We start from the raw sequence: 27,111 nt of genomic DNA, 5'->3' as shown, positions 1-27,111 counted from the left end.
GTGGTGCAAGAAGCACCGTGCAGGGTTAACTTTGGCTTTCTAAAAAGTGAGAACTACTTACCCTTTCCTCAGAAATTATATTTGAAAAGATAAGCGTTAACTGAAAGCATTGTGGTGGCCCGTCCCACAGCTGGGGCGGGCTGGGTGCTATCTCTAGGTGACAGGCGTGGGCAGCGCTCCTTGGGGTGCTCCCAGGGCAGCTCCCGAAGGAGATGAGTCATGGCTGATTCCTACGGGGTCACCTAAGGAAGAATACGACCGCAGTGGCAGCTCTTCCTGTGCCAGGAGGAGGAGAAGGGTCGTTGCTCTGAGTACAGCTCCCTTCCCTCTGCCTCCCTTTTCACCCTCCCTCTTGCATTTTTTACATGTTAGCTAGTTGTCTGGTGACCAGGCTCGCATTCTTGCTGGAAAATGCCGTGCATTTACTCAAAGTCTTCTAGAAGCCATCTTAAAGCAAATGGTCCGAGTCTGAATTTCTGCCCAGTACTACCAGACTGGAAAGGGCAAGCATCTGTTTGAAAACTGGAGTTTCAGACTTAGCAGGTACTAAGATGTGGCCTGCATGATGCTGCTGCAAGAGGATACAAAAAACCCTGGGTTTGTGGCTTAAAACAGATCCTCCCTCTGACAGCTTGCAGTACTGAGTAAAATACTGTTTTAATTAAGCAAAACATGTCACTCTCTTGCTGTTTCCTCTCTGCTTTGTCTCTGTTTGGATATATTACATGACTTCCTTGTTGGCTTCTCCTCTGGCTATCTAATGACTACCTGTGGGACTTTGAGGCTATCTGTCACAGGTACCCTGTGTGTGGCTGGTGTGCTGGCTGAGAGCCAGCTTTCGGATCAGTCTTGGTGCTTTTCTGCCTTCAAAATCCTGGGCTTGGTTCATGGAAACACTGGAATTGGAGGGCTGACTGTTTCCTAATGAAGCTTAGGTTGGGAAAGCTGTTTCACTGTGGCCTAGGTGTTTGTTCATGATTTCTAGAAAAAGTGGATTTTTGTTCCTTATCCGTTCTTTTGTGTCACTGTGCCGGCTGGACTCTGGGTATTTACTGCATCTTTTCTTATGTGTGAATGATTGGCTTTGTGGTGGGGTTGGTAAGGTAATACTTCCCTGCAAATTCCCTGTAGGAGAGCAGTTGTCTTGCCTCTAGCTATAATCATCTTGTCGTTACTAGGTTTATTATTCTGACCTAATAAAATTCCCCGCTTGGTAAAATAAATGCTTTTTTTCCTTCCCTAAACATGATTAGAAAAGTCTGTAGTTCTCAAGGAGCTGTGTGGATTAGTTCTGTGGCAGAATTCCTCTGAGGTTTTCTTTAGTGAGGACAAAGGCCAAGGAAGCATTGCTGAGTTTCTGCTTTAATTGCACCCCAGGCATGTAATTTCTTGCACAAATTATTATTTTACTGTGGAATCTTTGCATAAACAAAGGAAGATGGGGTCCCTGCCATGCATGCACCACTAAAGCTATGCAGAGAAACTGTAAGCAATCGTGTCAGGTAACACCAGCTGGTTTAACGGGTCCTTGTGAGGAGCAGCCCAGCATGAAGTGGCCACTGAGGATAAATCTAAAGTCCCACTTGGGTGCTTTGCCTTCCCTGTGGTGGCTTGTAGCTCTGAGGCTGAGGGGCCTGTCTGCCTGCTGCCGCAGCAGGCAGCTCCAGTGCCCTTTCCACGTGCAGTCATGCTTTTTTGGACCATATCCATGAGTATCCTCAACTGGTTACCCCAGCAGAAAGCTCTGTAATTTTTGACTGGGTTAATGAGGTTGTGAGGGGAGCAAGGTAAGTGCAGAGCTGATGTGGATGTGAGAGGACCTCTTTTAGCAGCCAGCACTAAGCTTCTGATCGGTTTACTGCTTCTTGTGAAACAACAGCCTTAGGCTAATAGAAGTTGATTTTGAAGAACTGTACCCCGTTCAGAAAATCTGCTTTGCTCCTCCTCTGGCTTGAGAGCATTAGAAACTTTCAAATATCATCTTAAAGGGTATGATTTACTGCGTTTTAGAAAGTACTTAACTTCTGTGCTTGTAATTGTGATGACTGGCAGCAGCCTAAGGTAATGGAGACATGACAAAAATTCCTCACACTTTTTCTCCCCTGGGCTTTTGACCACATCCCAAATAGAACGGGACTGTGCCATTCCTCAGAGGGGGACAAGGCTTTCCCACATCCTCACGCCAGTGTTACTGCCTCTGAATTCTGTAAATTTTTTCTATTTTGTTATGTTTTTTATTTTTAAAGGTAAAAAACGTTGTTGCGTAGTCTATGTAGGCCTTATAACTGAACAGCATTTTTTCTTCTTAAGTAATTCTGAAATGTATTTGCAGAAGAATTCTTTTTTTTTTAATGTCGTGTCTTCTATGTACTGGCATCTCACTTTTTCCATTACTCAGGTTGGTCAAAGGAATTCACCATCAGCAAGTTCCTGAGCGTGATGTTCACTGTTCTTCCTCTCAAGTTTATTTGCACATTGGCTACTTAAAGCTTGCAGTCCTTCAAGGTTTTGGATTTTGTTTTACAGGTATTATATTATGAAAATGTTTCCTACAGTCTGTCACTCTCAAAAGTTAAAAGCTGGAAATTGAGGTGTTCTGCTCCCTGTGGATCTTGCTGTGCTACTGTGAGTAGGGAGCCCCAGGTGATGGAATCTGTGGTCTCTACTTAATTGTCCTGTATGTTAAAACCCCCAAACTGTTCTCTTATGGAAAAGTCATAATGCATTGGAAAGTGAGGCATGCAGTGCCCTCTGTCTGTAGATTTTTTTGGACTACAAAGTTGTCAGTACTTTGAGATGGAAAATGAGCCCTTACTGCCTCTGGGCTGCCGTTGTGCCTTGCTGGGCTGTGCCCGGTGTGGGCGCTTGGTTCCACCAAGGCGGGCTGGCTTTGCCAGTGGTGCCCGGACCGGGCGGCCGACAGCCCCAGCCTTACAGCAGTGGCTCTGAGCAGTTGCTGCTGCGGTAGCAGAGGCAAACAACATTCCTTGTAGAAATTCAGGGAACGTCGTGTGTTCCGTGCTTGATATATTGATACACACTTGTATTGCTGCTCTGGCTAATCCTGCCCTTGACTGTACGGTGACCGGCTCCTTCAGCAGAACTCGGCCTGTTTGACTAATAGGCGGTAGTTTAACCACAGCGTATTACATCTTGCACAGATGAATAGCCATAAACGCTGTGTAAGCGTGTCGCTGTGTTGTGCTGAAAACCAAATGGCAGAAGCACAATGCAGCACCAAAGGGCCATTGTAATGACGGATGAGACTATAATAGACCGGGGAGAGAGGGTGTAGTTAGAGGTTAATTCAGCCGTGGCTGGGAAAAGCCGGCTTCTCTCCGGAGAACCATCTGCTGCTCTAACAAAGCGCTGCTGCCGAGAGCCCGAAGCGGGTGCGTACCCGCCCCGCCGCCTCCTGCGCCGCGGGCGCGCTCCCGCCCGGCTGCGCGCGCCGCCGTGCACCGGAGCACCGCAGTGCTGGGAGCGAGGATTGGCTGGGCGCTGCTGCAGTGGGGATGCAGCCTGGGTGATCAGCCGCGCCGCTCGCCTGAGGTGCCGTTAGGATGAGCCGGGACGCGCGGGTTCATTGGCAGCTCCGAGAAGCTTCTCTCGGGGAGGTTCCGCTTTAGCTTTGCTCGTAAGCGCAGCGTCCTGGCTTCGCTGTCCAAGCAGTCTCCAAAGCTCAGCGTCTTGGCTTCTCCGTGCCAGGGGTCTTGGGCTTTGTCTGTTGCCATCAGATTTCTGAGGCTCTGGTACAATGAGCTGCTTGTCAGGCCAGGCACGACTGCAGTAGCAGCAATTTCAAAAGGCAGGAAGCGTCCGCAGGAGCGGTCTGTAAAGGATCTGAGCCCGTGGAGTCACTGGGCTGAACCTCCTGCTGGCTGCCAGGCCGGTTCCCATCTTGGGGGTGCTTGGTAGTGCAGTCACATCATCCCTGGCAGCGGGCAGCTCCTGAGCACGCAGGGTCTGCCTGCCTGGGATGGTCGCTGGAGCAGCAATGGTGCAGACCCTTTGGCATTTTCTGTCTAGCTTCCTTCCCAGGGCCGTATGCCAAGGTCCTGCAGATGAAAAAGTGGATGAGGCCAGAAACACCACCCCGCTTCCAGGCCCCGGGGAGAAAGGGCCAAAGATGTTGGGGAAGCCACAGGACAGAGGGACTGATCCCACTGAAAGGAGACCAACTATCCTACTGGTGGTTGGACCCGCAGAGCATTTTCCAAAGGTAACGGGATATCCAGGGGCCTGCGGAGGGGTTGGTGCACATGTGTGCGTGTGGCGTGCCGGGAGCAGGGGTGTTGCAGGTGGAGTGTGTGAGTAGCTGGGTATGTGTGTGTGTATTGGGGAGGGGGAGAGGAACAGGAAGAGGGAGCGGGGTCCAACGTGTGTGCTTGCTAGCAAGGAAACGTGGGGGGACCATGGGAATGACTGTGAAGAGAGGAGGTGATCTAATAATTCAGACATGATGTTCAAAGGGGGGGAAAATGCCCTTTAGGGACAAGGGAATACGGGGTCTTGAAGGTTCCTGGGCAACTTGTAAGAAGCGTGACTGAGAGGGCAGGGGATGATAATGCAGGTTAGTGGCAAGTCCCACCCCTGCACTGGAGATCAGCAAAAGATCAAATAAATCCTAAAATGTTCCAGGCTCAGTCTCTGGTAATTTGGTAAGCGTCTGGAAAAACTTGCATGTTTTCAGCAAATGAGTAGCTGGCTGTATTATTTTAATGGCACAGCCCAGAAGAGAGTAAAGTCTCTCCCTGAGGAGAAGGTGGCATAAGGGAGAGACCAAAATCCGTGTGAGACTGGGAACTTCCCGAGGGGTTGGAGAGCGGGGAGGTGGTGGGAGGTGGTGGGCGCGTGCAATTGGCAGAGAATAAATGGTGAGGCTTTGTCGGGGGGGGGGGGGAGGTGAACAAAAGCTGCTTAGTTCAGTGCCTGGGCTCCTAGCACAGAGCTGGCTGACTGCGCTTCTGGTTTATTTTTCATGGGGGGGAATGCTGTCTCCCCTGAGGATGGTGCAGTCAGCTTGGACCACTTGTGGTTTAAAACCAAGGGTGTGACCTGGGATTAGGGGAGAGGGAGTTGGGCATAACCCCTGCAAACACTGGGAACACAATTGGGGTAATGATGAAGGGCTGTAGCAGGGGTAGGGGTGCATGACTTGTGGGGTCCAGCTTCTTTGACAAGGAATCGGGCTTGGTTGTTGCTGCAAGCTTTCCCTCTAAAATAGGGGACAAACAGGTTTAACTTGTAGAGGGGACTAATGTCTGTTCTGCTGTGTTGAATGGAAAGAGGCAGGGTGGCATTTTGCATTCTGGGGAGCAGAAGCTGCTCCCTGCTTGAATCAGCCTGAAGCACCTTCAGGGACTTTTGCCTTCATTCCTATTGTTGGCAGTTAGCACTGTGCATCCTTTTCAAAAAGAAGAGCACGCATTTTGACAAGAGGAGGACTTTTGTGCACAAAGGTTGAAGAAGGACAGAGCCTCAGAACTGAAGGAGGTTATGATGAAAACCTTGAAAGCGTAGGGCTGAAAATCTCTGGTGTCTTCCAGGGAACAATGGTCCCTCAGTCAGGGAGAGTCCATCTGTTCACACCTGCAAATGAAGCCTTCTCTGAAAGCTGATACCAGTCTCCTCTTTCCTGTGTGACCCTGGAAAGTTTTACTGCACTGGAATCCTGAAACTGGCTAATGGAGAAATACCTAGAGGATAAGGACGTGGTAAAATGGAGTTATTGCCGCTTAGGAGGTAACTGTCCATCTGCTAGGAGGTTGTGACTGTGTAATTTTAGCCTGTCCTGATTGTAAAGTAAAAAGCACTGTAAAGCTTTTCTGTTGAGGATTATGCAGATATGTTTTACCTTGCAGTTCCAGCTGGCTAATACTGCATCCAGCCTTCATGGCTCAGCTGATGGACAGTAACTTCTTAAGCTGCAATGACTTGTTTGTGCTTGATCAGATATCTGTGTTCTAATTACCTGTCTGAAGGAGAAGTGTTGCAAAAAGTCTTGTACAGCCTTAGGGATAGATTATAAACCACTGTGAGCAAACTATTATTTGGTGATTAAAGAAAACATGGGGGATAGATGGTGTTTGTTCTCTTGCCACTGATGGTCTGTGACCTTGGGAGATGTCTCTTGACTGGTATACCGCTTTTTGTAAAAACACCTGTAAGTATCTATTTGCTAAAAGCAGGCAAAATATCATGCCTGATACTGGGGTTACTGAAAGGAATTGACACGTATTGATAAACTTGACAAAAGTGCATCCTAGCCATGTCTCTCCAATCTCCATGGTGTTATTGGCTTGTTTCTGCTCAGATCCTGCTTAAAGATAGCGATTTCAACATGAGGCTGTTTCTGCAAATGTGGGAGAAAACACTGATTGCAAATATGATGCGTTGGCCCCTGGGTGTGTGTACACAGGAGAGAGGTATGATCTGCCCCTGACGCCACCACCTGGACTTGTAACTTTGGATCTGTGTGTTGTCAGTGGAACAGGTCACCTTTCCTGGTTACCTTTATGTCAAATACCATGTAGTGTTGTCTGCCTTCCCTGGTCTCTGTGCTTCCCCTTGCACAGTCGTGGCTGGCTACAGCCCTTAACGTTGCTGGAGTCTCTTAAATGATTAACTCCCCTCTTCGTATACTTTACACTTTTTGTTTGTGCTCTCCGAGGACTTTCTGTACAGTACAATTAATTATAAGCCAGTTTCCACAAATTAAAGAAAAACAAGTCAGCAGAACCTAGTGAAAAATTCGAGCAATAAAGGTTCTCTCTGGCCCACGGTGTCCTCACCCAGAAAGCTGTTTCACTGGTGAAGGAGGATGTTTGTTATGTAGCTGTGATGCTCACTGGCACTTGATATTTTTAGATTTTTTTTTTTTTAAATAAGCAAAGTGAATTCAAATAAGCAGCATACTTTTCTGCTCCTTGTATGGCTGCATCCTCTAACCCTTTGGGGAGGTACCTTCTGGAGCTGGTGTAGTAAACCGGTGATGAAGCAGAAGCCTAAAAGGCTTGGGAAAGTTAGCATTGGAACAGCAGGGTATTGAAACAGGTAACTGGTGCAGCATTTAAATTCTTGCCAGATCCTATAAATAAAACGAAAATGAGATTGCAGCTTCCTTGATGACAAGAAAAGTGAGTCTTCTGTAGAAGGAAGATGGACGCATCTACTGTTCCTTTTAGCAGAGGAGGGTTTTAGCTGGCTTCACATTGACCAAAAATGTGTAAGTCCAGCTCTCTCTTCGTTGGCAGAATTTTTGGATAGAAGAAGTATCAGGGAGGACCGACTTGAAAGGACTGACTTTTTTTGGAGATCTGTGCCCTGTCCTTGGTTTGATCAGGAATAGACAGTGCTAATGAGGGATGTACTGTCCGTAGCTCATGTCTGAAGGCCTGGGGTGGGTATGCTGCTGCCTGCAGGGGCTGGGGCAGTGGTACAGTTGACCCCACACTGGTCATGTTCCAGCAGCACTGATCCCTGCAGCTTTGGAGAGCTGTCTTCCAGGTTTATCAGATTTTTTTTTTTCTTAGGTGGATTCTAAAACCTTGTTAATGCTTAAGTTCCCTTTGTCATTAGAACCAGAATTGCTGGTATAAACTTCATTTGTAATCTGTCTTTCCTTCTTAGCTTGCTGTTCTGTAATTAATACCCTGCTTAAAATCAGCTTTCTTAACCTCATTACCTTTCTCTTTTCCTCTGACGTAGGTAGTAGGGCTTTTTTTCCTAAAATGTGCAGATTTTGCCTTTTGTCTCTGGCTGCCAACTCCAGGCAGAGTTTATTAGGAAAATCTGCATCACGTTGGCATAGCAACTGAACTGCCAAGCAGCTATAATAGTGATGCTTGGCAACTCGTGGGAAGAACTACAGAGAGTGTTAAGGCTTGGTAGGGCAATTTGAGTTACATTTGTTCACTTACTACCGGGAGCTGGGGGAGAGCTGCTCGCCTCGGTCAGGCTGGAAGGTGCTTGCTGCTGGCTGGTGCTGTGCAGCAATTAGCATGCTGCTTGCCGTGAGACTTGCTGGGAAGGCTGGGGTGTGCTGTTGGTGTGCATGTAGTGAGCTGCTGCAGCTGATCTTTAAGAGGATCTGTAGTCTGAGAAGATCCTATTTTCGTGCGGAGAGACGTCAGCAGGGAGTAGGTTAAGCCTGGTTAGGTAACGCAGCAGTAGTGCCATGGTAGGTGAGGTGCCTGGGAGAGGGCGTAGGAAACCCTTGTAGGGCACGATTCTCAAGGGTACTGAATTGCCGTGAGTTGTGATCTATTAAGATTTGAAAAAAAAAATATCCTTGAATAAACCCCCAGATTAAAAAATATTCCCAATTTGTGTGATTAAGATGCAGCTCCACAAACAGCTTATTACAGACCTTGGCTTTTCTTTAGAGAATGAAATAACCACGGTAAAGACGTAGAGGCCCCTTGTGCATTCAGATCTGAGGAGGGAAATGCTTATTGGACTTTGTGCTGGCCAGGCAATCTGTCTGAACAGAGCAAACACAAGAAAATGTTGCTGTGGCCAGCGGTGGGGAAAGCTGTTAGCTGGACTGGCTTAGACCAGTTTAGCAAACATGCTGGGTTACTTCAAGCGCAGGCAGGATTAAAGTGTGTTGGTTATTGGCTATGGCTCTTTGTGTACTCCTGGTATGATAGCTTCTCTTTGATGAATATCAAAACTATATTTCAAAATTAATGTTAGTAATTCTGTACTGAGCAGCATTGTTACCTACTGCACTACTCTGGTACTCTTTCTGCAGAGCCAGGTGTTAACCTGTACATCAAACTCCACTAAATGCTCAGGAGCCTTTAATTATATCTGCGTTAAATGATGTGTGTGCCATGCTCCTGCTTCAGCCTGGCCTTCTCCTGACGAAAGCTCAGGAACTCACTTGCAAAGTGGTTAAATGGTAGAGACTGGTAAACGTTGTTCTGCCCAGGCCACTTCTCATTATAGCGCATATCTGACTGCAGTGTTTAATTGTAGTTGGAAGAGGAGGAAAAACTATTAGGCTGGGGTAGCTGCTGTGCAGATGCTTAGCTATGAGGCTTTGAAGCAGCTGGGTCTGTTTTGAAGCCTGCCCTTGGTTTTGGTGGGTTCTTGGGTGTTTGGTGCAATGGCAAACTTTCCCCACAGGCTTTATTGCTGCCTGTGTTAATAACTTGGCGTGCTGCAGAGGTGGTGAGCGTGGTCTGCAGGGCTTGCCTGCTCCAAGCTGGCACAAGTGGTTTTGGGAGAACTTGCAAGCAAAGCCAATCAACTCTGGCATAGCAAAGTAACCTTAGAAAAGTGGAATTTCAAGGCTTTTGCTTAGTCTGGATGTCCTGAATATGTCTGAAAGCAGTAAGTGGCTGACATCCTGCTCCTAAGGTGGTTTTAGAGGAAGAATTTTTTGGTAAGGGGAAGACAGTGAGAGCCCTTCCGCGCTGTATGATGGGAGAGGTTATGATCAAGACTGGTCCCTATTGTGCTGCGTGTGTAAATCCTCAGAGGGGTGAGAACGGGGTCAGGAAGGGCTGATCGGATGTAGGGAACAGCAAGTGAGTGTCTCGGATGTTGGCCAGAGCCTCTTGGGTTAAAGGAGACTATCGTTAAGAGTTGTGGTGAGGTGATGTAAGGTCTCTGGGCTTAATGGGAGCCTGGTGTTGAGCAATGGGAGGCAGCTGGGCAGTGTGGGACGGGACTGTACAGCCACGGTTTCCCTTTTAAGTAGAAGGGCTGGGCTTGTACAGCCAATCCCACCGGAGCCAGCTGCCTCATAGGCATGTGTCATGGGGCTCTGCTGGCATTTCCTTCCCACTAAGTGCTGAAATTAGCTCAGGGGAGTCATTCAGTTTTACTTCCCTTCCTGGCTGGTCTGAGCAGGGCGGCTCAGCAAGATGCTCTGCCTCTGTCTGTATGTGCCGGTGTTCGGGGAGTCGCAGACGGAGTTTCAATACTTTGAGTCAAAGGGGCTGCCAGCTGAACTCAAGTCTATATTCCGACTCAGCCTCTTCATTCCTTCCCAGGAGTTCTCCACTTACCGCCAGTGGAAGCAGGTATGGCCCCGAGGGAGGAATGGGGGGGAGCGAGCAGTGGAGGAGTGGTCATGGACAGCATAGACGTGCTTCCCTTGCCCCTTGGCAGGGATTGCTGAAGCAGTGTGGAGCCGACCGTTTTCTTTTTTATTATTTTGGTTTGAATTGGGTGAGATCTCGGTGCCTCTAAGATTGCTTAAAGCAGTTGATTTGATGCAAGTTAAATAGAAAAAGGTGGTTTTTCTTCTGCTTTAACTGGTCTGCGCAAATACGGTGTTTCGCATCCTCTTCCTTTTCCTCCTTCTTGCACCTTTCTGCCCGCCTCCCTTCTGACAAGGGGCGTGTAATCCCGTGTCAGCTTGAGCTGATGCGAGTCTCACCGTGGTGAAGTGAGCTGGTTTGTGCTGTGAGCAGGAGGGCAGCTCTGTGCGAGTGGTGTGGCGGTGGTGGAGTGAGCCAAGGAGGTTGTGCAAGTGTTTCCTTTGCTGCAGAAGGGAGATGCACTAACCCGGCGGAGCGCTCTGGCTGACTCTGTGTCACAGCCTTTGCTTTCAGCTTGCTGCTGCTGGTGTGATTTTCGTGACCAGGTTGTCAAAAGCCCAGGCAACTGATTTTTGAACAGCAAAGCTGGATAGGCTTTTTATACCTTTGTGCAGACAATACAAGCAGGGGTTGTAGCAGGCTTTAAGGTGTATAAGGACCAAAGTGCGCAGCAAGGGCTGTGTGTTATGCAGGTGACCATAGAAACATCTGCAGCCAGCATAGCTGTAAATGACCAGTTCTGTCTGTGGATTTTGTATTTGCTGTTAAAGGCGAAGAGCTGCAGGCAAATATTTGTTCGTATCGCTGGAGAAGATGCTGGGAGCTTGGCTTTCTCACCCTTCACACGCACGTTGTGGGTTACTGTTTGACAGGCTTGCAGCATTTTTCCTTTGCGATCGTGGAGGAAGAAGGCCAGCAGAGCAAGGCAGCCTTTATTACCTGCGGTCTCTGATCACTCATCGCACATCTCTGTGGTTGTTAGGGGCGTGCTGAGAGAGCCGGAGCAGTTGCACTGTCACATCTCTCTTACAGTGCTTTCGAATTATTAATGCCTGTCAACTGGTATGGGGGTTGCCAGCCAGAGGGAAGCCCTGATTCAGCTGTTCAAGGCCAATCTGCTGACATGTGAGGGGTGTTGGTCTATCTTTAGCCCACAAGTTGAATGTGGGGTCATATCTGAACTTTAAAACAGTCATATGATAAATTGCAGGTTAGGAATACCAGGCATACCTCAAAGGTCAGGACAGCTGGGGCAGCACTTTCTTATTTAAGGTTCAGAAAACAATTAGGAATAATCCTCATGGCATTAGTGCTAAAGTGACAGGACTTGGTGGAGTGAGAGAGAGTGAGTTTTAATAGCGAAGTATTTAGTAGTGAAGTAATTAAATGCCATTGAAACAGAAGAGTTAAGGCTTATGAAGGGGACTGGTGCTCACAGGCCAAGGAAACACCACAAAAGCTTATGTTTCCCTGTTACCTTTAAAGTCTACATATTGAACAAAATATTGGTGAAAAGAGGGTTAGCTTAGTGTTCGATCTCGGCTCAGAGCTTCCTTAACAACCCACCTGCTGTTCACATAGATTTACATAAATTCACGTAAATTTAGGTGCTGCAGTAGGCGGAAACACACCTCATTTAGTGCAGCTCAGTGATTCATCTTGAAAAAGACTTACAAGCTGTCGAAGGCAAGTGACTGAACAAGAAGGGGAATAGGAACTCCCTGAGCCGCATTCCTGCAGCCTGGAGATCACCTCTCCTGTCAACAAGTAGCCACGTGCCCTTAGATAGGACAGTCCGTCTGCTATTGCCCCATGCTGGGGTGAGTTAATTAGTCGTTTACCTTGTCCTAGATGTCTGGCACAGAGTCTGATGTAGATTTCAGCTGTCCTACTAAGAACCTTTTCTTGTTCTATATGCATCTTGTGAGAACTTGTATAATTAAAGCATATAGCTTCAGGGTGCCTAAACCAGTTCATAGGGGTTTTTATCTTTGCCTGTGTCCACTAGAGCTGGACAGGCTTTTTCTGGTTGGAGTTAGTTATTGCCAGAGGGAGTTGACTTCTCTAAGGATCGTAGTAGGCATGAAATTCCTTCTCCTGTTCAGGTTTTTTTATTGCCTGAAGTTTTGTGACTCACTTTTTTAATGCAGATCTGTTGCCTCGTACTTAGTTCAAAAACCTCCACAAGGGCTTTGTAAGGTGTTAATCAAGACACAAGGCTTGAGATTAGACACGTGATGCTGGCAGAGTATCTCTGATGTAAGCATGAGGCATTTCATCTGTGTCACTCTTTGGGAGACAGTTGCCTGGAATCAGGTGACTTTTCTGCACTACTGCTTTGCTCAAATTTCTTTGAGGAATTATCATAATTCTGTTGGCTGCTTTCTGGAGGAAAAAGTCAAAGTAGTGTAGGAAATGATCTTTAAATATGGTAGAAGGAGGGACAGATCTGTCTGAATGAACAGAAGAACTGACAGTTTTTGATTGTTTTCTGAACAGAAAATTGTGAAGGCTGGAGACAAGGACCTGGATGGACAACTGGATTTTGAGGAATTTGTTCACTATCTCCAGGATCATGAAAAGAAGCTGAGACTGGTCTTCAAGAGTTTGGATAAGAAGAATGATGGTAAACACCTTTTTCATGCTCATGAGTAGACTACTGCATGTGTTACCTTGTAATATGTGTACTTGAGCTCACTGGCTTATCTTTGCAGGCCGTATTGATGCCCAGGAGATTGTGCAGTCTCTCCGGGACCTGGGAGTCAAGATCTCTGAACAGCAGGCTGAGAAAATACTGAAGAGGTGAGGATTCAGCTGGCTTTTCTGTTTTACTGTTGAGGGGGTTAGAAGGAAATGTAGGGCTATGGAACTCATCTCCTCCTTCTACCCTGTACATGCTTTCCAGAAGCTTCAGCTCTTTTGCCTTTTACTCTTAATTTTGATTTTATTTTTTTTTCCCCCCATGAATTGACACTTGTAAGGTTGTAATGCATTAATGGAGAGTTATTGTCAGTCTCTTTATCTTCCTGACCTGTTGTGGGGAAGTGCTTGCACCTGACCTGATTTGCATCCCTGTCTGATTGTCCTGCTGCCCTGGGCTTGCTGCTTTGGACACGGACTGTGCAGTTGCTCTTTGGAAATGCTAAGTGCTTTATGCATGTGGCACTAACATGTTAACAACCACTTATTTGTGCTGTTTTTTCCTCTTTCTTTCCTCTGCTACCTTCCCTCTGTGTGTTTGCCTGTGTGTCAGAATAAGGACGGGACACTTCTGGGGTCCTGTCACCTAGTAAGTATTATTTTCCCTTCAGTGTCAGTTACGTCCCAAAGTTTGATAGGAGGGGGTGCCACTACTGTGGGTCAGTTAAAGGGGAGAGAGAGGGAAGGAGAAAGGGAGCCCAATTCTACCTCTCTGTAGTGTTCGGTGAACAGAAGCTTTCCTAGTTTTGTCTTGTGTCTCTTTAGAAGTCTTTTAGTAGTTGCTTTGCAAAGCTTTTTTTGATGTAAGCCTGAATAATCAAAGGGAAGGGAAGGAGGAATTTGTCACCCAGTGGGAGCCTGTACTCATCTAATGATAAATCTTTTCAGCATGGATAAAAATGGGACAATGACAATTGACTGGAATGAGTGGCGAGACTATCACCTGCTGCACCCAGTGGAGAACATTCCTGAAATCATCCTGTACTGGAAGCACTCCACGGTATGAAATAGTTCCTCTGCAAAGGTCCTGGTCCTTCCCCAGCTTCTCAGTCAGTCCTGACCCCCAGGAGCTGCTATCAGCAGTCCCTATCTTTCTCTTCATGGTTCAATAGCTGCCTTGTAGCCCTAGAAGCCCGATTGCTTCCTGTCCTGTCCTGTTATCTTGCCACCTATCACTGGCACAGCTCTGAAGCCTCTGGCACAGGTGATAACAACTGCACGTTCTGCAAGAAGATGAGGGTGTTGACTTGGCTTGCACCTCCGAGAGCTCGTACCAGTGGCCAGCCCCTGCTGGTTCAGGACCTGTTAAGACTAGAAGTTGACTTGACAGGCAGCCGTCCTTCTTGGAGATATTTCAGGGTGTGTAAATAGCATGTGACGAGATTAAACTGGTTGCAAGCTTGGAAGGTTCCAGAGAGGTCCAGCTTTTTTGCCGTACAGCTGCCGGCACTTGGTAATTTTGTTCCTTACTATGATCTGTAGTGTTTTAATGCGCATGAATGTTGAGCAGCTGAAGCTGCTTTGACAGAAATAGTGTCAGGTTCCCCCGTGACATGCTATAGCAGTGGCAGTTCCTGTGGCTGGACGCAGCAGTTAATGACTATAGATAAACTGCTGGAATAAGCATAGCCAGTACTTCGGCACTTAGCACTGATAAAGAACCGTAAAACTTTGTCAAGATCACTAGTTGCTGAAACATTTCTTGACACTTTATACTTTTGCAGATCTTTGACGTAGGAGAGAATTTGACCGTCCCTGATGAGTTCACAGTGGAAGAGAGGCAGACAGGGATGTGGTGGAGACATCTGGTTGCAGGTGGAGGTGCAGGAGCCGTGTCCAGAACCTGTACAGCTCCCTTGGACCGCTTGAAAGTGCTCATGCAGGTATGATGGAGCAGTTCCGGTTTGTTTGAATACCCAGGCGCATTCCTTTAATGTTCTTGGATGCCTGGGAGGTGATAATGTTTGTTGACACAGTACAGCGGGTGTCCAGGATTGATCTCATTGTTCTTGTATTGTTATTTTTGAAGACTTTTTGGGTTATTTGAATGGTCAAAGTAATGTTAAAAACTTATCTTTCATTGACTAGAAAAAAATATAGAGAATCTTTTGGGAGGCAGACATGTGAAAACTGTCAATAGTTAAAGGGCTTTGTGGTTCAGAGTACTGGAAAACTTGGGTTTTGGTGAAACAAGTTCTTAGTCTTGTGTTGCTATGAGACACCCTGAGGCCATTGTAGCGTGGTCAGCTGGCAGAGCTCATACTCAGTATAAGAAGTATTATCATCATTAGAAAGGAGTTAGAAAAACTTGAATTTGACCGGCTTTGTCACTGTACCTGCTCTTGAGCCGGCTGAGAAGTTTACCCTGGGTAGCTGATCTTAGACTGGGTGTTGCCTGTTTTAAACTTTCCTCCCATTCCAGAGTGAGATATTGATTAATTTCATTAGTTAACACTAGACTTTGCAAAAAAGAAAAGAAGCTTGCTTTCCTATTGTAGAAGTTATCTGGAAGGGATTAAAGCCTTGGCAAATCCCTGGGTAAACAAAAAAGCGCCCTTTTGTCCCTGGATTACAGAAAAAACGTAACACTGTCGTAATCAGGGCTGGAAATAATCCAAGCTTGCATGCTCTCTCTCCCCAGGTTCATGCCTCCCGCAGTAACAACATGTGCATCGTTGGCGGTTTTACTCAAATGATCCGAGAGGGTGGACCAAGGTCACTGTGGCGAGGGAATGGCATCAATGTGTTGAAGATTGCACCAGAATCTGCCATTAAGTTCATGGCCTATGAGCAGGTGAGTAAAGGGGCACAGACAAGTCTGGCTGCAGAAGGGCTTGGAGAGGGACAAGCTTTAAAAAAAAAAAAAAAGATGGCTGAGGGTACTCAGCGAGCCTCAATGTCTGTCTTGGCTTCCACAGATCAAGCGGTTCATTGGTACTGACCAAGAAATGCTGAGGATTCATGAGCGGCTGTTAGCTGGGTCTCTGGCTGGGGCCATTGCACAGAGCAGCATCTACCCGATGGAGGTGAGGCGGGTGGCTGATAGTCCAGCCCGTGAGGGGTCATGGCAAGGTTCAATGGGAAAATGTGGGTAGCACATCAGCACTACGATAGCATAATTAATGAATTCTTCGTGGTGATGTGGAGTAATATGGCTGACATGACACTTGCTGTAGTCCTGCCCATCATGCTCTGAAGAATGACATTGTCTATAGATTTTTCTCCTATTGATTCTCCTGTAGGCCTTCATTGGTATTTATTCTTGTCTTTTAGGTTCTGAAAACACGGATGGCTCTAAGGAAGACAGGACAATATTCAGGCATGTTGGATTGTGCCAAAAACATCCTTTCGAAGGAAGGAATGGCTGCCTTCTACAAAGGCTACATCCCCAACATGCTGGGAATCATTCCGTATGCTGGTATTGACCTGGCAGTCTACGAGGTATGAAATCTTTAACTATCGTAGGGCTGTGCTGCCTGTGTAGCTTTATCACTGTCAGACCTGTCAGTTACTACAGTTTAAATAATTTATTGAAGCTTTCCTGATCAGCCTGATGGAGCACAAATAGATTTTTTTAACCTAAAATGGCCTAAAAGATAATCCGATACAATGATTCTGCTTTCCTGGTCAACATCATGCATGGTCCCTTGTTTCTTAGGAGAAAGTTGCAGCACGAAATTAAGGAAGGGATTTTTCCCAGGCACTGAAGTAGCAGTAGCTCAAAAAGATTTGAGAAGCCATGTGCTTCTGGCTGAATTGGCACTCGGCTTTCTGGGCCTTTACACTAGATCTTTTATGTAATGTGATGTTCTTTTGATTGCCTCTTCACTGTTAACATCTGGCTTGATCCTTCCAGACACTAAAAAATGCCTGGTTGCAACGCTATGCTGTCAACAGCGCTGACCCTGGAGTCTTTGTTCTGCTGGCTTGTGGCACCATCTCCAGTACCTGTGGACAGCTTGCCAGTTACCCACTGGCTCTTGTGAGGACGCGCATGCAGGCCCAAGGTGAGAATTTCTGGGAACTGTGGGGACTTGTGTCATGGTCTCTGAGCAGGGTAAAGGTCCTCCAGCGTAAACATTGCAACAGCAGCCTTAACTGGCCCGTGCAGCTAAGCAGTAGGCTATTTGCTGTGCTGTAAGAGGACAGGATGGACTTTGTGCTGCCCTTAGCATCTGGGGCCAGCCGCCTCCAGGACAGAGGTTCTGTTTTGCTCAGATCAAGAGTTTTGGGCTAAGGGCACCTGTGGAGCAGTTTGACAAAATGGCTGTGATGTGCAGCGTGGCTATGGCTTGCTGAGAAGTTAGGTGCTGTTCCCCATGAAGCACCTTTGCTCTGTGAGCATCCACAGGAAGCATGTGAATCAGAACTGCTCTTTGAGACAGGTGTTACCTTTAAAGTGTTTTCACCATGTAGGCTGTATTATTTATTGTGGGTTTTGCTATTGCAGCTTCAGTGGACGGTGCTCCCGAAGTGACGATGAGGGGACTGTTTAAACACATTCTGAAGACAGAGGGAGCGTTTGGTCTTTACCGGGGTCTGGCGCCGAACTTTATGAAGGTGATCCCAGCTGTAAGCATCAGCTACGTGGTTTATGAGAACTTGAAGATGACTCTGGGCGTGCAGTCACGGTGACCACAAGATGCCGAGGACTTTGAACTCTGAAATCTTGGGGTGCAATCCCAAGACGTATAGCCATCTCTCATTCTGTGAATGTGTTGACACTAAGCTGACTAAGCAAAGCTGTGAAATCTCAGATAGTTTGTGAGTCAGTAAGGGGAAGGGGAGGATCTGGTGTCCTTTGCCATCTTGCTACTCAGAGCTCCACAATAAACCATCACGTGGTCCTTTTTGGACTTTTTGGGAGACCAGGAGGTGAACTCCTGGGAGAATTCTAGGCACAGGTTGCTGAGGTCAGTTCCCAGCAGTATGGCAGAGTAGCAAAGATTTGGGTAACGGATCTGCTTTCAGTGTTGTGTGTACAGAGCTGTTCGCCTGCAGATGAGCACCTTCTGACTTGCTGAAAGAGCTTCTTTTTCCATTCAAAGAGCTTCTTTTTCCATTCAGTTGTTAACTTCCTACCTGTTGTTTAAATTTGTACAAACCTTGTGTAGGAGCTGCTGCCACACCAGGCTTGTTATTATGTTTACATATATTCCTTTGGGTAGGAGACATTAATGTTCTGCTTCCAAGACTTGACATGAGATATAACTTTGAACTATACCGGTTTTGAGGGCTGGTGGGCAGTGGTTTATCCAGTCAGGCTGAAGGTTACTTAGGCCAGCCTGATGAAGAATTAGGATTATTTATTTTTTATAGGTTTAAGTGTGTCTCATAAATCCACTAACAAGATGCACTTACTAACAGAAGCAGCAGACTAGAGCCTGCATGCCTGTATCCTTTGCATGCCGGGATTGGCTTGTCTTATACTCAGCAGGGGCTTGGAAAGGGGAAGGCGGGAGAGCCCTGGGTGGGCTGGCACCTTGATGCATGGCTTTAGTGAACAAAAGACAGTGTTCCACAGCTCCTGTGCAGGCGTGCTCCCAGCACGACACGAGCCCCTGTGCAACATTGCATGGACCTCTGAATTCCATTCTGCCTGCTGCCAAGGGTAGCTGCTGGACCTTTACCAAGCCCCGTGCCTACGCTGCTATCTATCTCTTTAGACCTCTTTGTAGATTGATGTTCAGGTTTGCGTTAGCGGAATGGAGTCCCCAAGCCAGGAGTATGCTGTGGGAAGGGGTGTTAGGGGCTGGTTGTCACTGGGGGAGGTGAGCCTTTAGTCCTCAAGACATGCTTGCTTTTGTTTCAAAGGGTGCTTTTCGTAAGGCTAAGGGAAAGAGATGGCTTTAAAATTTCTCTGACCGCATTATGGGCTACTTTAGTTGATAGGATCTGGCTTCTGAGGCCTGGGAGATCCTCACACAACTTTTCATTTTGAGCAAAATGGACCAGCGTTTCATTCCACTATTTTACTGCTTAAAGCGTATTTATTTTGTATTTATTTGAACAGAGTTATGTCGGACTATTTTTATAGACTTGTTTAAATATTGTTACTGTGCTTGTTTTTCTCCTGTTTTAAGAAGTTCTCTATTTGTTCTCGTACATCACACAGCTGAGCCATGGGGAGGGGCACTAAAGTTGCTTGTGTACCTTCCCTTTGGGGCTTGAGCTGCCTTTCCCATGCCTGGGGTTGTTGCTAGAGGACCTCGGCCCAGAGAAATTCTGTAGCGAGAAGCCATAGGAGAGAAGGGAGCAGGTAAGGAAGCAGTACCTTGGGAGGAGGGAAGAGGGTGCACTGTGAGGCTCGCCTTACTTTGGAATTGCCTCTGCACACGGCTAGAAGGCTTTCAGGTGAATGGCTGAAGTTGGGAAGTAGAAGGTCTGTGAATGTTGGGTGTCGATGGTTAATTGAGAGTGAGCTTGGGGAATTTTTAGGTAAGGGGGGCGGGGAGAAATCTCAGGGACTGAAGAAAACACAGGTTTCCAGAGAGAGAAGGAAACTTGCACTTGGACACAAGCTGCTGCAGTTGTGCTTTGAGGCTGAATCAGCAGACCCTGCTGCTGAGCCAGTGCTCTTCACATGCAAGGTGGGCACCGTGGGGAAGCGTGTGAGGAAGTGGGAAAGCACTTGCTAGCACTCAGCAGCTGCTTTTTTTGCTGACAGATTTTGGTGGTTTGTGGAGAGCCTTTCAGGAGAGGCTCTGCCTTGACTTTTCTAGTGCTGTCAGTAGTTAGCCACGTGGAAATCTAGCCTATCTGGATTAGCGATATGATTTTTTTTCCACCCCCCTCTTCTTGAGACCAGTCATAAATTCTGCAGCGGCTCCTTCCTACCAGTGTGGCCTAATGGGAATATGAATATCAGAATGCAAAAATCAATGCAAAATGACAACCATCTTTGTAGCTATAACCACAAATTGTTATAATGCAAATCTAACTCGGATTCTTCATGTAGGGAACAGTCTGCTAATAAAGGTCTGTCAAAGAGATACCATGTGTCTGCATCTCTTTTTTGGTATGGTTTATTGGTGCTGTTTGTGGCCAGACTGTTCTTGGGATGATTATCACCAAAGATGCTGGCACTGGGAAGGATCATCCCTATGTGGACCTGGGAGAACAGAATTCTTCTTAAAAGGCAAAACCAGCAAAGCTGAGGTCAAGGTTAGTGATGATGGTGATGAGTCAGGGACGTTTGGATTCTGTTAACCTGTGTGAGTGCTGCTGGACTTTGCTCGTCTGTGCAGTATCCCTAACTCTGTTCAGAGAAGCGAGTTTCACAGGAAAGCTGGAAGCTCTGCCATTCAATTATGCCCTTGAAGGAACCTGGCTTATATTATAGGGTTTTCAAAATAAAGGCTTTGTACAATTCCTTTCTTAAATAAAATACCCAACCAGGAGCTATTCTTGAAGGTCATTCGGGAGCCAGAGCTGGTGGTGCCAGTAGCCTCTGATTTGGTTAATAAAACTTGCTGCAGGGCCAGACCAGGTCTGCTGGTTCCTTAAGTCCCTGACTGCAATTCAAGGCTTTTATTCAGCCATAAATCTGCTCATAAAGTCTCGGTCCTGGTAATCTGAGCTGCCGCTTTCCAGCGGTGTCTGCTTCGGTCAGCTGAGACGCTTATGGGTGCCCCTTGGATGGCAGCGCTGACAGCTGCTGGCGTCGCTCGCCCGCTGCCCTCGCCTGCCCTTTAGCTGTTGCGCTGCTTGAGGCAGGGCGTTACGTTTTGTGTCACAAGCTGACAAAGGTGTCTGAAGCAAGGGCTGGCTGGGTACCTGCGCCCTGAGACCTGGGGGGAATCGGCTGTACTTGGCCTTGTAAAATTCATTTTTGCTACAGCGATCAGGCAAAGGCTGGGCACTGAAACGCTGCCCCGTAATCGCTGCTCTGTGGGGCCAGGGCACCCTGGTGCTGCCCAGCGGGAGGAGCAGGGCACCCTTCCCCGCTGTGTTCCCTCCAGCTTCTCTCCTTTTCTTCCTTATAAAGGAAGAGAGATATTTTCAGTGCTTAATTACTAGGTTAGAGCTGAGGCTGAATTACTTTCCAGACATGCAGCAAAAGCAGTCTTTTTTTTTGGTAAACTCTCCCTGTTTCCACAAACAGAGTGACAGTGCTTTCCTCCCTTTGGGGCTGGGGGCGTGATAAGGGATGTGTGGTGTGCCTGACAGTGCAGGGGTGGTAGTGCCAGAGGCACGGAGAGTCCATGCGAATCCTGGCACTTGAACCTTCTCGCCTCTGGGGTGCTGGGCTTGTTGGGGAAATGAGGAAATAGAGCCTTTTTCTCTGGGGAAGTAAAAGCCAGCCTGGGTTGGTTAGCACCCCTTCCCTCTCTGGCAGGAGGGTAATTTGGCATTACCGCGCTGTGTTGCCAACCTTGCTGTGGACCAACACTACCAGGGAGCGCTCGCCCTGTCCGAAGGCTTTGGGCAAGAACACCTGCCCCAGCTGGGCTGCTTCTGGCAGTCGAGCTGCTGCCAGGAGGATTGGGTGGCCGCTCCTAGCTAAGCACCCTCCTCCTCTCAGACTACAGTTAAAGGTGTTTCCAGCCTTCTGGTTTACTCGTTACTCACCAAATGCTTGGTGCGCTCGTTTACAATAGTTAATGATTGCCCTCTCCTGGTTAGCCTCTATTACTGCTGCCTTTAATACTGCTTTTTTAGTAGAGCTCGTGTGCAACCTTAGCGTGAAGCTGGGTGAACCGAGTCAGTGCCGAAAAAACTTCCACGTGTCACCTTGTCTCGCATCCCTGATTGCTTAAGACTGACTTTTCTCAACTCCCAGTTGAATGGCCCACAAGGTGTATGCGGTGTGCAGTTTCTTTTTGCAAGCCCTGCTGGTCTCTTCAGAACCCCTGCTCTCCAACACCTCGGCAAGAAAAGCACCAGATTTGAAGAAAACATTTATTGTGTAACATGGCATCAGTTACCCTCGCTCCCAGGTGGGTGGGTACCCGGAGGAGGCGATGCTGTGACAGCAGCCGTGGGCTCCGTGCATGGGCTGTTTCCTTCGATTTCTTTCGTTTGACACAGCTCCTTCCAAAACAACAATAACAGGGTAAGTGAAATGGCCAGTGCACCAGCAGGAGAGAATTTACTGAAGCAAGAAGTATTTTTCATTTCCTTTTTATCTGATTGTAAGTCTAAGAGGGACTAGAGAAGCTACGGGCTTCCCTGCGCTGCCCCAGTCGCAGAAGGTCTGGCCCAGGTGCTGAGCTGCTGCTGCTGCCATTTCCCACACCTGTGCCGTAACGAGGGAAGGAGGCAAAGCTGTGCTACGCTGGGCGCTCAGTAAGTGGGCTCTGCAGGAAAGAGGGATTCAAACTTTCTGAGAAATAAGTAAGAAGCTGGTGCTACCCAGGCACTTGGAATCGGCATGGTTTAAGTTCTGCCTCTGCCTTGGGCTGATGCAGGGTACACACGACTCCCTGCTCTGGTGCTCTGTTCACATCCATCTCCTTCAGCCTGATGTTAAACGTCCCCAAAAATCTTTTCTGCATTCATTTAATCAGTTTCATTTTACTCCTCGGATATGTCCTGCCTCTTGGCCAGGCAAAGACCCCTTCTCTGCCAACAGCAATTGTCCCAGAGCATGTAAGGACACACAGTTCTGGCTCATTCCTCTCACCTTACTGTTCTCTGAACTGCACTCACCGTGCCCATATTTAAATGTGATCCAGACACCTCTGCACCCCCCTGGGTCAGCAGGTGCTTGCTGCTAATTAGGGAGAGCTGGGCCCTGCCTCCCAGGTGCTGCTTGTGCCTAATGAAGAGACGAGCCCTGCCCCTGCCCCACCACGGGGGCTTCAACCTGCCCCTGTGCTCCTCCTTGGCTCCCTGAACCTGGCCAGGGTGGTCCTAAGCGCAGCATCGTGGGGCTCAGGGGGGCGTTGGGCGCTAAGTTGGGTTTGGCCAAGCTGCTCGGAGTGGGGTTTTGGGCATCTCTGGAAGCTCCGAGCCTCCTGATGTGGATGAGCAGGCAGCCAGGGCGGGATGGGAAGGTAAGACATTTTTTACCTCCGCTTTGCAAGAGGAAGCCTGGCCATGCTGCCCTGGGGCCAGGGTCGTTTTCAGGATAAAATGTCCTAAATCAGGTGGCAGAGGTTAGTGCTGCATCTGGTTAATGTGTCAATGGAAAAATGAAAAGAAAAAGGCTGGTTTTGTAGGAGTGGGTGGTGTTGCCTCTTTCCTGATGTCTGGTGGGGCCAGGAGCTCAGGGTGGGACCCCAGCTCAAAAGGAGCCTCTGTGCTGGACACCCCTCGCTGGGGGGGGGGGGACTGGCTTGTGTGATCTTCCTGCACTTCCAGCTATCCAGGCCAGGACCCCGCTCATCACAAAGCACCTCGGGGTGCCAGACAAGCAAATCCCAACCTGAAAACAAGCCGAGGTTCTTAGGAGTCTGGTTGTAGCTTGGGCTGAAGCACGGGCCATGCAGTGCCCCAGGGCTCCGGCCCCTCCTGCCCCTTGCTGGGGGCAGCTGGCCCTCTGAGGGGGGGGTGTAGGTGGGCAAAATCAAGAATTTCAGAGAAAAAGTCCTGTGCTTTGGCTGTCTCCCCCTGGTAGGGGGGCAGGCAGTTAGCAGGTTTCCCCCGGAGATGCTCAGGTGCAGGTATTTCCTTTGGGGAGTCGCGTATCTGGGGGAACAGGGTTGTTGTTTTAAACCACTGTCGTTGTCAAAGCAAACCTGCATTTATTTAGTCCTGAAATTATTGCCATCACCTCGAAAATGTCTCTCCAAGACCCTGTTTTGGTGGCTGGAGCTGCAGCCCGGGGTCTTGGCACCCCTGCCCGGGGTCTTGGCACCCCTGCCCGGGGTCTTGGCACCCCTGCCCGGGGTGGGGGCTGCGGCAGCTCTGCCAGCCCTCGCCCACACGTGACAGCCACGTACCGTTTTCCACGGCGCGTACACGACCGCCTCCTCGCTCAGCCCCAGGCACGTGGCGTGGCGCTGGAACTCTTCCCGGTGGGCTGTGCTCACGCTCAGGTTTCGGGCTGGAAAAGGAGAAGCGTTTTCCAGGTGTTAAACAGGGATCGGTGGCCTTGGCACGGCCCTTCGTGCCGCATCCCTGCCCTGCCCGCCTCCCTCCCCAGTGCTCCCACCCACCTGCTCTCTGCCAGGGTCTCTCACCCCCCTGGCGCACACACCTGAACAAAACCAACCTTGGGCATCGCTTTTTGTAACCCCCTCCCCAACCAGCTCTGTCCCTGCCTGCTGTGGGGGGCTGCGGGACAGCCTGATAGTCCTGGGGCATGGGGAGGGACCAGGCGGGCGCGGGGGCTTTTTTCTATGTGTCTTCAAACTCTCTTAAGCCACCGTCGTGGGGCTCGGGGGAGCACCGGGAAGCTCAAGGGCTAAGGTGCTGCTTTACAGGGTTGTGGGTAGATCTGATCGGCTTTGCCTCTGCTGGTACTGCAACGCCACGTGCTCTGCCCTGGGGAGGTAAATACCGAAAAACTACGGTTGGGTTGAAAATATTGAGATTTTACAATGGTATCAATGCCGAATTGCATTTGCTTCCTGTTCTTCGAATGTTTATGTCGTGAGTGGGTTTTGTCCTTAACTTGTGCTTTCCTCTCTACCAAGAGATTTTGGTTTTAATGGGATTTGTAAGTACTCCTGTGACCCCGGGACAGCGATCTCGGGGAAATCACTGACTCTTGGTGAAACCAAGCTGCTGTGTGGTTTTAGCTGATAACTATGAGTGTGTTTTGGTTTCCCACAATAACTTTAAGTTACTTTAGGATGGAGTTTGCATACCGTAGAGATACAGTCCCAAATACGTCCTTTCCCTCTGCAGTTGGTACTGGATGAGTAAAACATCTTCAGAACTGAAGTTCATCAGCATCCCCACGGTTTGCTGGGTCTTGGCTTTGAGAGAACAGCGTTGGGGTTGGGAAGAGCCGTAACATTCAGATTTCAGCGCTGCAGCAGTGCTAAACTGCAGCCCAGGTGTGGGCAATGCCAGCAGCCCCCGGGATCCAGCCCTTAGCAGTGGGTGAGGACAGATGTCCTGACGTAGGGCGAGCTGTTGGGCTCTTGGTTTATTTGAATTGTATTTCTGACATGTGGGTCTGGGGTGCAGAGGATCCGAAGTTGCTCAGTTCCCACCCTGCCGTTGCAATGCTGGGTGGCATGGCTCGCTGCTGCTGGGGGTGTGGGTGGGTCTGCCCAGCCCCGAGTGCCTGGTCTGGCAGCTTGGGGGGCTGCAAAACTGGGGGGAAGCTGTCCCCGCTCATGGCAGTGCCGTCCTGGCTGGGCCAGTGCTAACTGTCTTGGGGGTTTGCAATTCCCACCCCATTTCTACAGGGAGGAGGAAACAATTCTGAATGTGAGGCTTCATTAATTCGCTGAAACCTGCCATAAACGTTCCCCTCCTTTCCCTGAGGAAATAACTTTACAAACAAGGTGGTTTTCTCCTGTGGGGATGGGAGCAGGTTTGCTCCCTGACCCCAGCACTGCATTGCTTCATAGGGCTCAACGCGGCAGGGCAGCGATCCTGGGGTGCCCTGGCCCTGGGGGGCTGCGTGGAGCCCACCGAGGCTTCAAACAGACAAAATGATGGGGGAATAAACACACCAGACAATGTAAAACATGGATCCGGCCCCTTCGCGTGTCTCAGCCCATCCAAAAAATGGACTGGGTGATAACCCCGCAGGCGCTGCTCACCGTGCCTCACCAGCGTGGTGTTATCGGCCGTGGTTTCGAAGTAGGTGGAGTTGTTGGTGAGACATTGGTCCCCCCTGGAGAGAGAGAGGGGAAGGGGGTGATGCAGGGAAGGGGAACAGGAGACCCCCTGCCATGGACTGGAAAGGACTGGCAAAGCCCCGGCCCCCCATGGGCACCCGCCAGCTCTGCGGCTGGGCGAGCTGCTCCCGCTGCTGAAGTTGAGCCATTTCTCCTGTGCGTTGGTCTGACCTCCACCTGCAGCTCGGGGTCTCAGCCTTGCCCTTGCCCTGCTCCTTGCTGGTGAGACCTTTTGCACCCCAGAATAACTGAAACTACAGAGTTGCCTGCATTGGCATGGAAAAACTCATCCCCTTAAAGCCTGACCACGGGGGGAAGAAACTTTCGGTGCCTGGTGGAGTTTGCAGGGGCCTTGGAGAGACCCCCCCTCACCCATGTCCTCTGTGCCCACAGGGCTCAGCCCCTGTGTGACTTCTGTGCCCTGCAAAATCTGCCTGACCGTGGGGGCTGTTGACATAAATAAATGGATAAAGAGGGTGAGGAAGAGAGGAGATGGGAGAGCGTGGACAGAGTGGCCAGGAGTGACCCTCCCTGTGGAGACCAACTGAAAGCGTGCCCCTACCTTGTGCTGAAATGGCTGCAGCCTGTGTGTGGGGGTCTGTGTGTGGGGGGCAGAGACCCGGGGGGGGGCACCTTACACAGCCAGGTGCTGGGTGATGAGCAGCTCCTGCTCGCTGGTGCGGGGCTCCACGCAGAGGTGGCCGTGGTCGATGAGCAGCATCTCCAGGAGGTGCTGGGGCAGCTGAGCGGCCCCGGCCACGTACAGCCACATCCCCAGCAGCTGTGGGGAGAGAGGCGCAGGGTGGCGAGAGCTTTTGGGTTTGCAGGGGGAGCTTTGGGGAAGAGATTTCCACCTTCCCCGTGGCAAAACGGTTGGTTTTGACCTCAAGCCTGAGCTAGCTCTCCCTCTTGCGCCACACCAGCAGCAACAAAATGAAACCTGTAGAAATGTGTGGCCGAAGGGGAATGGTGGAGCTGGGGACTGGGGAATGGTGCTGGTGTTGGCTGTGGGGCATGGTCAGGACAGCCCTGTGCTGCCGTGGGGGATTTGCACCAAAAAATACCCACCCAGCTCCCCTTGTTCCAGGGTGACCTTTGGCACTGGCGTGGGGGCTGTGAGAAAACTGGGTAGTTTGGGCTGGTTTGGAAAGCAAACGTTTCCATTTGTTGCAGATGTTTTGCTGAGGGTGCCTCAGCGCGTGTGCCAGGGGGACGAGGGGGGGTCCCCCATTTCCCAGGGGTCAGTGAGGCTCAGCAGAGCACCCACGGGCTCGTTGCAGGAGCGGGGAAGACCCCCGGGGCTCGGGTCTCTCCTACCTTTGGCGCTGTGGCGTTGTCAGGGCGCAGGGCTCCGCAGGGGAAGGAGGCCGTGGGCAGCAGTGCCGTGAGGCCGAGGACGGCAGCGATGGTGGCCGTGGCCATGGCTGCGGCGGCGGGCAGCGAGCGAAGCCGGGGCAGGCGGACGCGCTCGCTCAGCTGTTTGCTCTTGCAGCCCTGCGGGGGGGCATGGGACTGCTGGGGGCTGCTGGCCCCGCGCCCTTGGTGCAACCAGCACCACTCAGGCCAGAGAGGAGCCGCGTGCCCCGTGCTGAGCCCGGTGCTGGCCATGG

General features: G+C 49.5%; 2 protein-coding genes across 8 annotated transcripts in view; one reads left to right on the top strand and one right to left on the bottom strand.

Annotated features, from left to right (window-relative positions):
- SLC25A25 (solute carrier family 25 member 25) overlaps positions 1-19,750 on the top strand; it is a 27,116-nt gene extending 7,366 nt beyond the window's left edge. The window contains exons 1-11 of one of the 7 annotated variants that reach the window (XM_080401118.1): positions 3,325-3,392; positions 4,030-4,222; positions 12,558-12,684; positions 12,773-12,860; positions 13,647-13,758; positions 14,483-14,641; positions 15,400-15,552; positions 15,677-15,784; positions 16,032-16,199; positions 16,615-16,765; positions 17,209-19,750. In XM_080401118.1, coding sequence (XP_080257244.1) covers positions 4,130-4,222; positions 12,558-12,684; positions 12,773-12,860; positions 13,647-13,758; positions 14,483-14,641; positions 15,400-15,552; positions 15,677-15,784; positions 16,032-16,199; positions 16,615-16,765; positions 17,209-17,393 — 1,344 coding nt within the window. In that variant the 5' untranslated portion in view covers positions 3,325-3,392; positions 4,030-4,129 and the 3' untranslated portion in view covers positions 17,394-19,750. Of the gene's footprint in view, positions 1-3,324; positions 3,393-3,412; positions 4,223-4,259; positions 10,038-12,557; positions 12,685-12,772; positions 12,861-13,311; positions 13,348-13,646; positions 13,759-14,482; positions 14,642-15,399; positions 15,553-15,676; positions 15,785-16,031; positions 16,200-16,614; positions 16,766-17,208 lie in introns of those variants that run through there. The other 6 variants (XM_080401117.1, XM_080401121.1, XM_080401120.1 and 3 more) reach the window with 6 other exon arrangements.
- LOC308069209 (alpha-1-acid glycoprotein-like) lies at positions 18,613-27,111 on the bottom strand. Its single transcript, XM_080401137.1, has 6 exons — positions 26,819-27,111; positions 26,140-26,282; positions 25,424-25,497; positions 24,515-24,625; positions 23,645-23,748; positions 18,613-21,791 (listed from the first exon to the last, which is right to left on the bottom strand). The coding sequence occupies exons 1-6, from the start codon at positions 27,107-27,109 to the stop codon at positions 21,678-21,680; spliced, it is 837 nt and encodes a 278-aa protein (XP_080257263.1). The 5' UTR covers positions 27,110-27,111; the 3' UTR covers positions 18,613-21,677.

Source organism: Falco punctatus, assembly GCF_963210335.1.
Source record: "Falco punctatus genome assembly, chromosome: 9".
NCBI classification, from domain to species: Eukaryota; Metazoa; Chordata; class Aves; order Falconiformes; family Falconidae; genus Falco; species Falco punctatus.
Note: the sequence above shows the minus strand (reverse complement) of the source record. Positions and strands in the feature narration are given on the sequence as shown.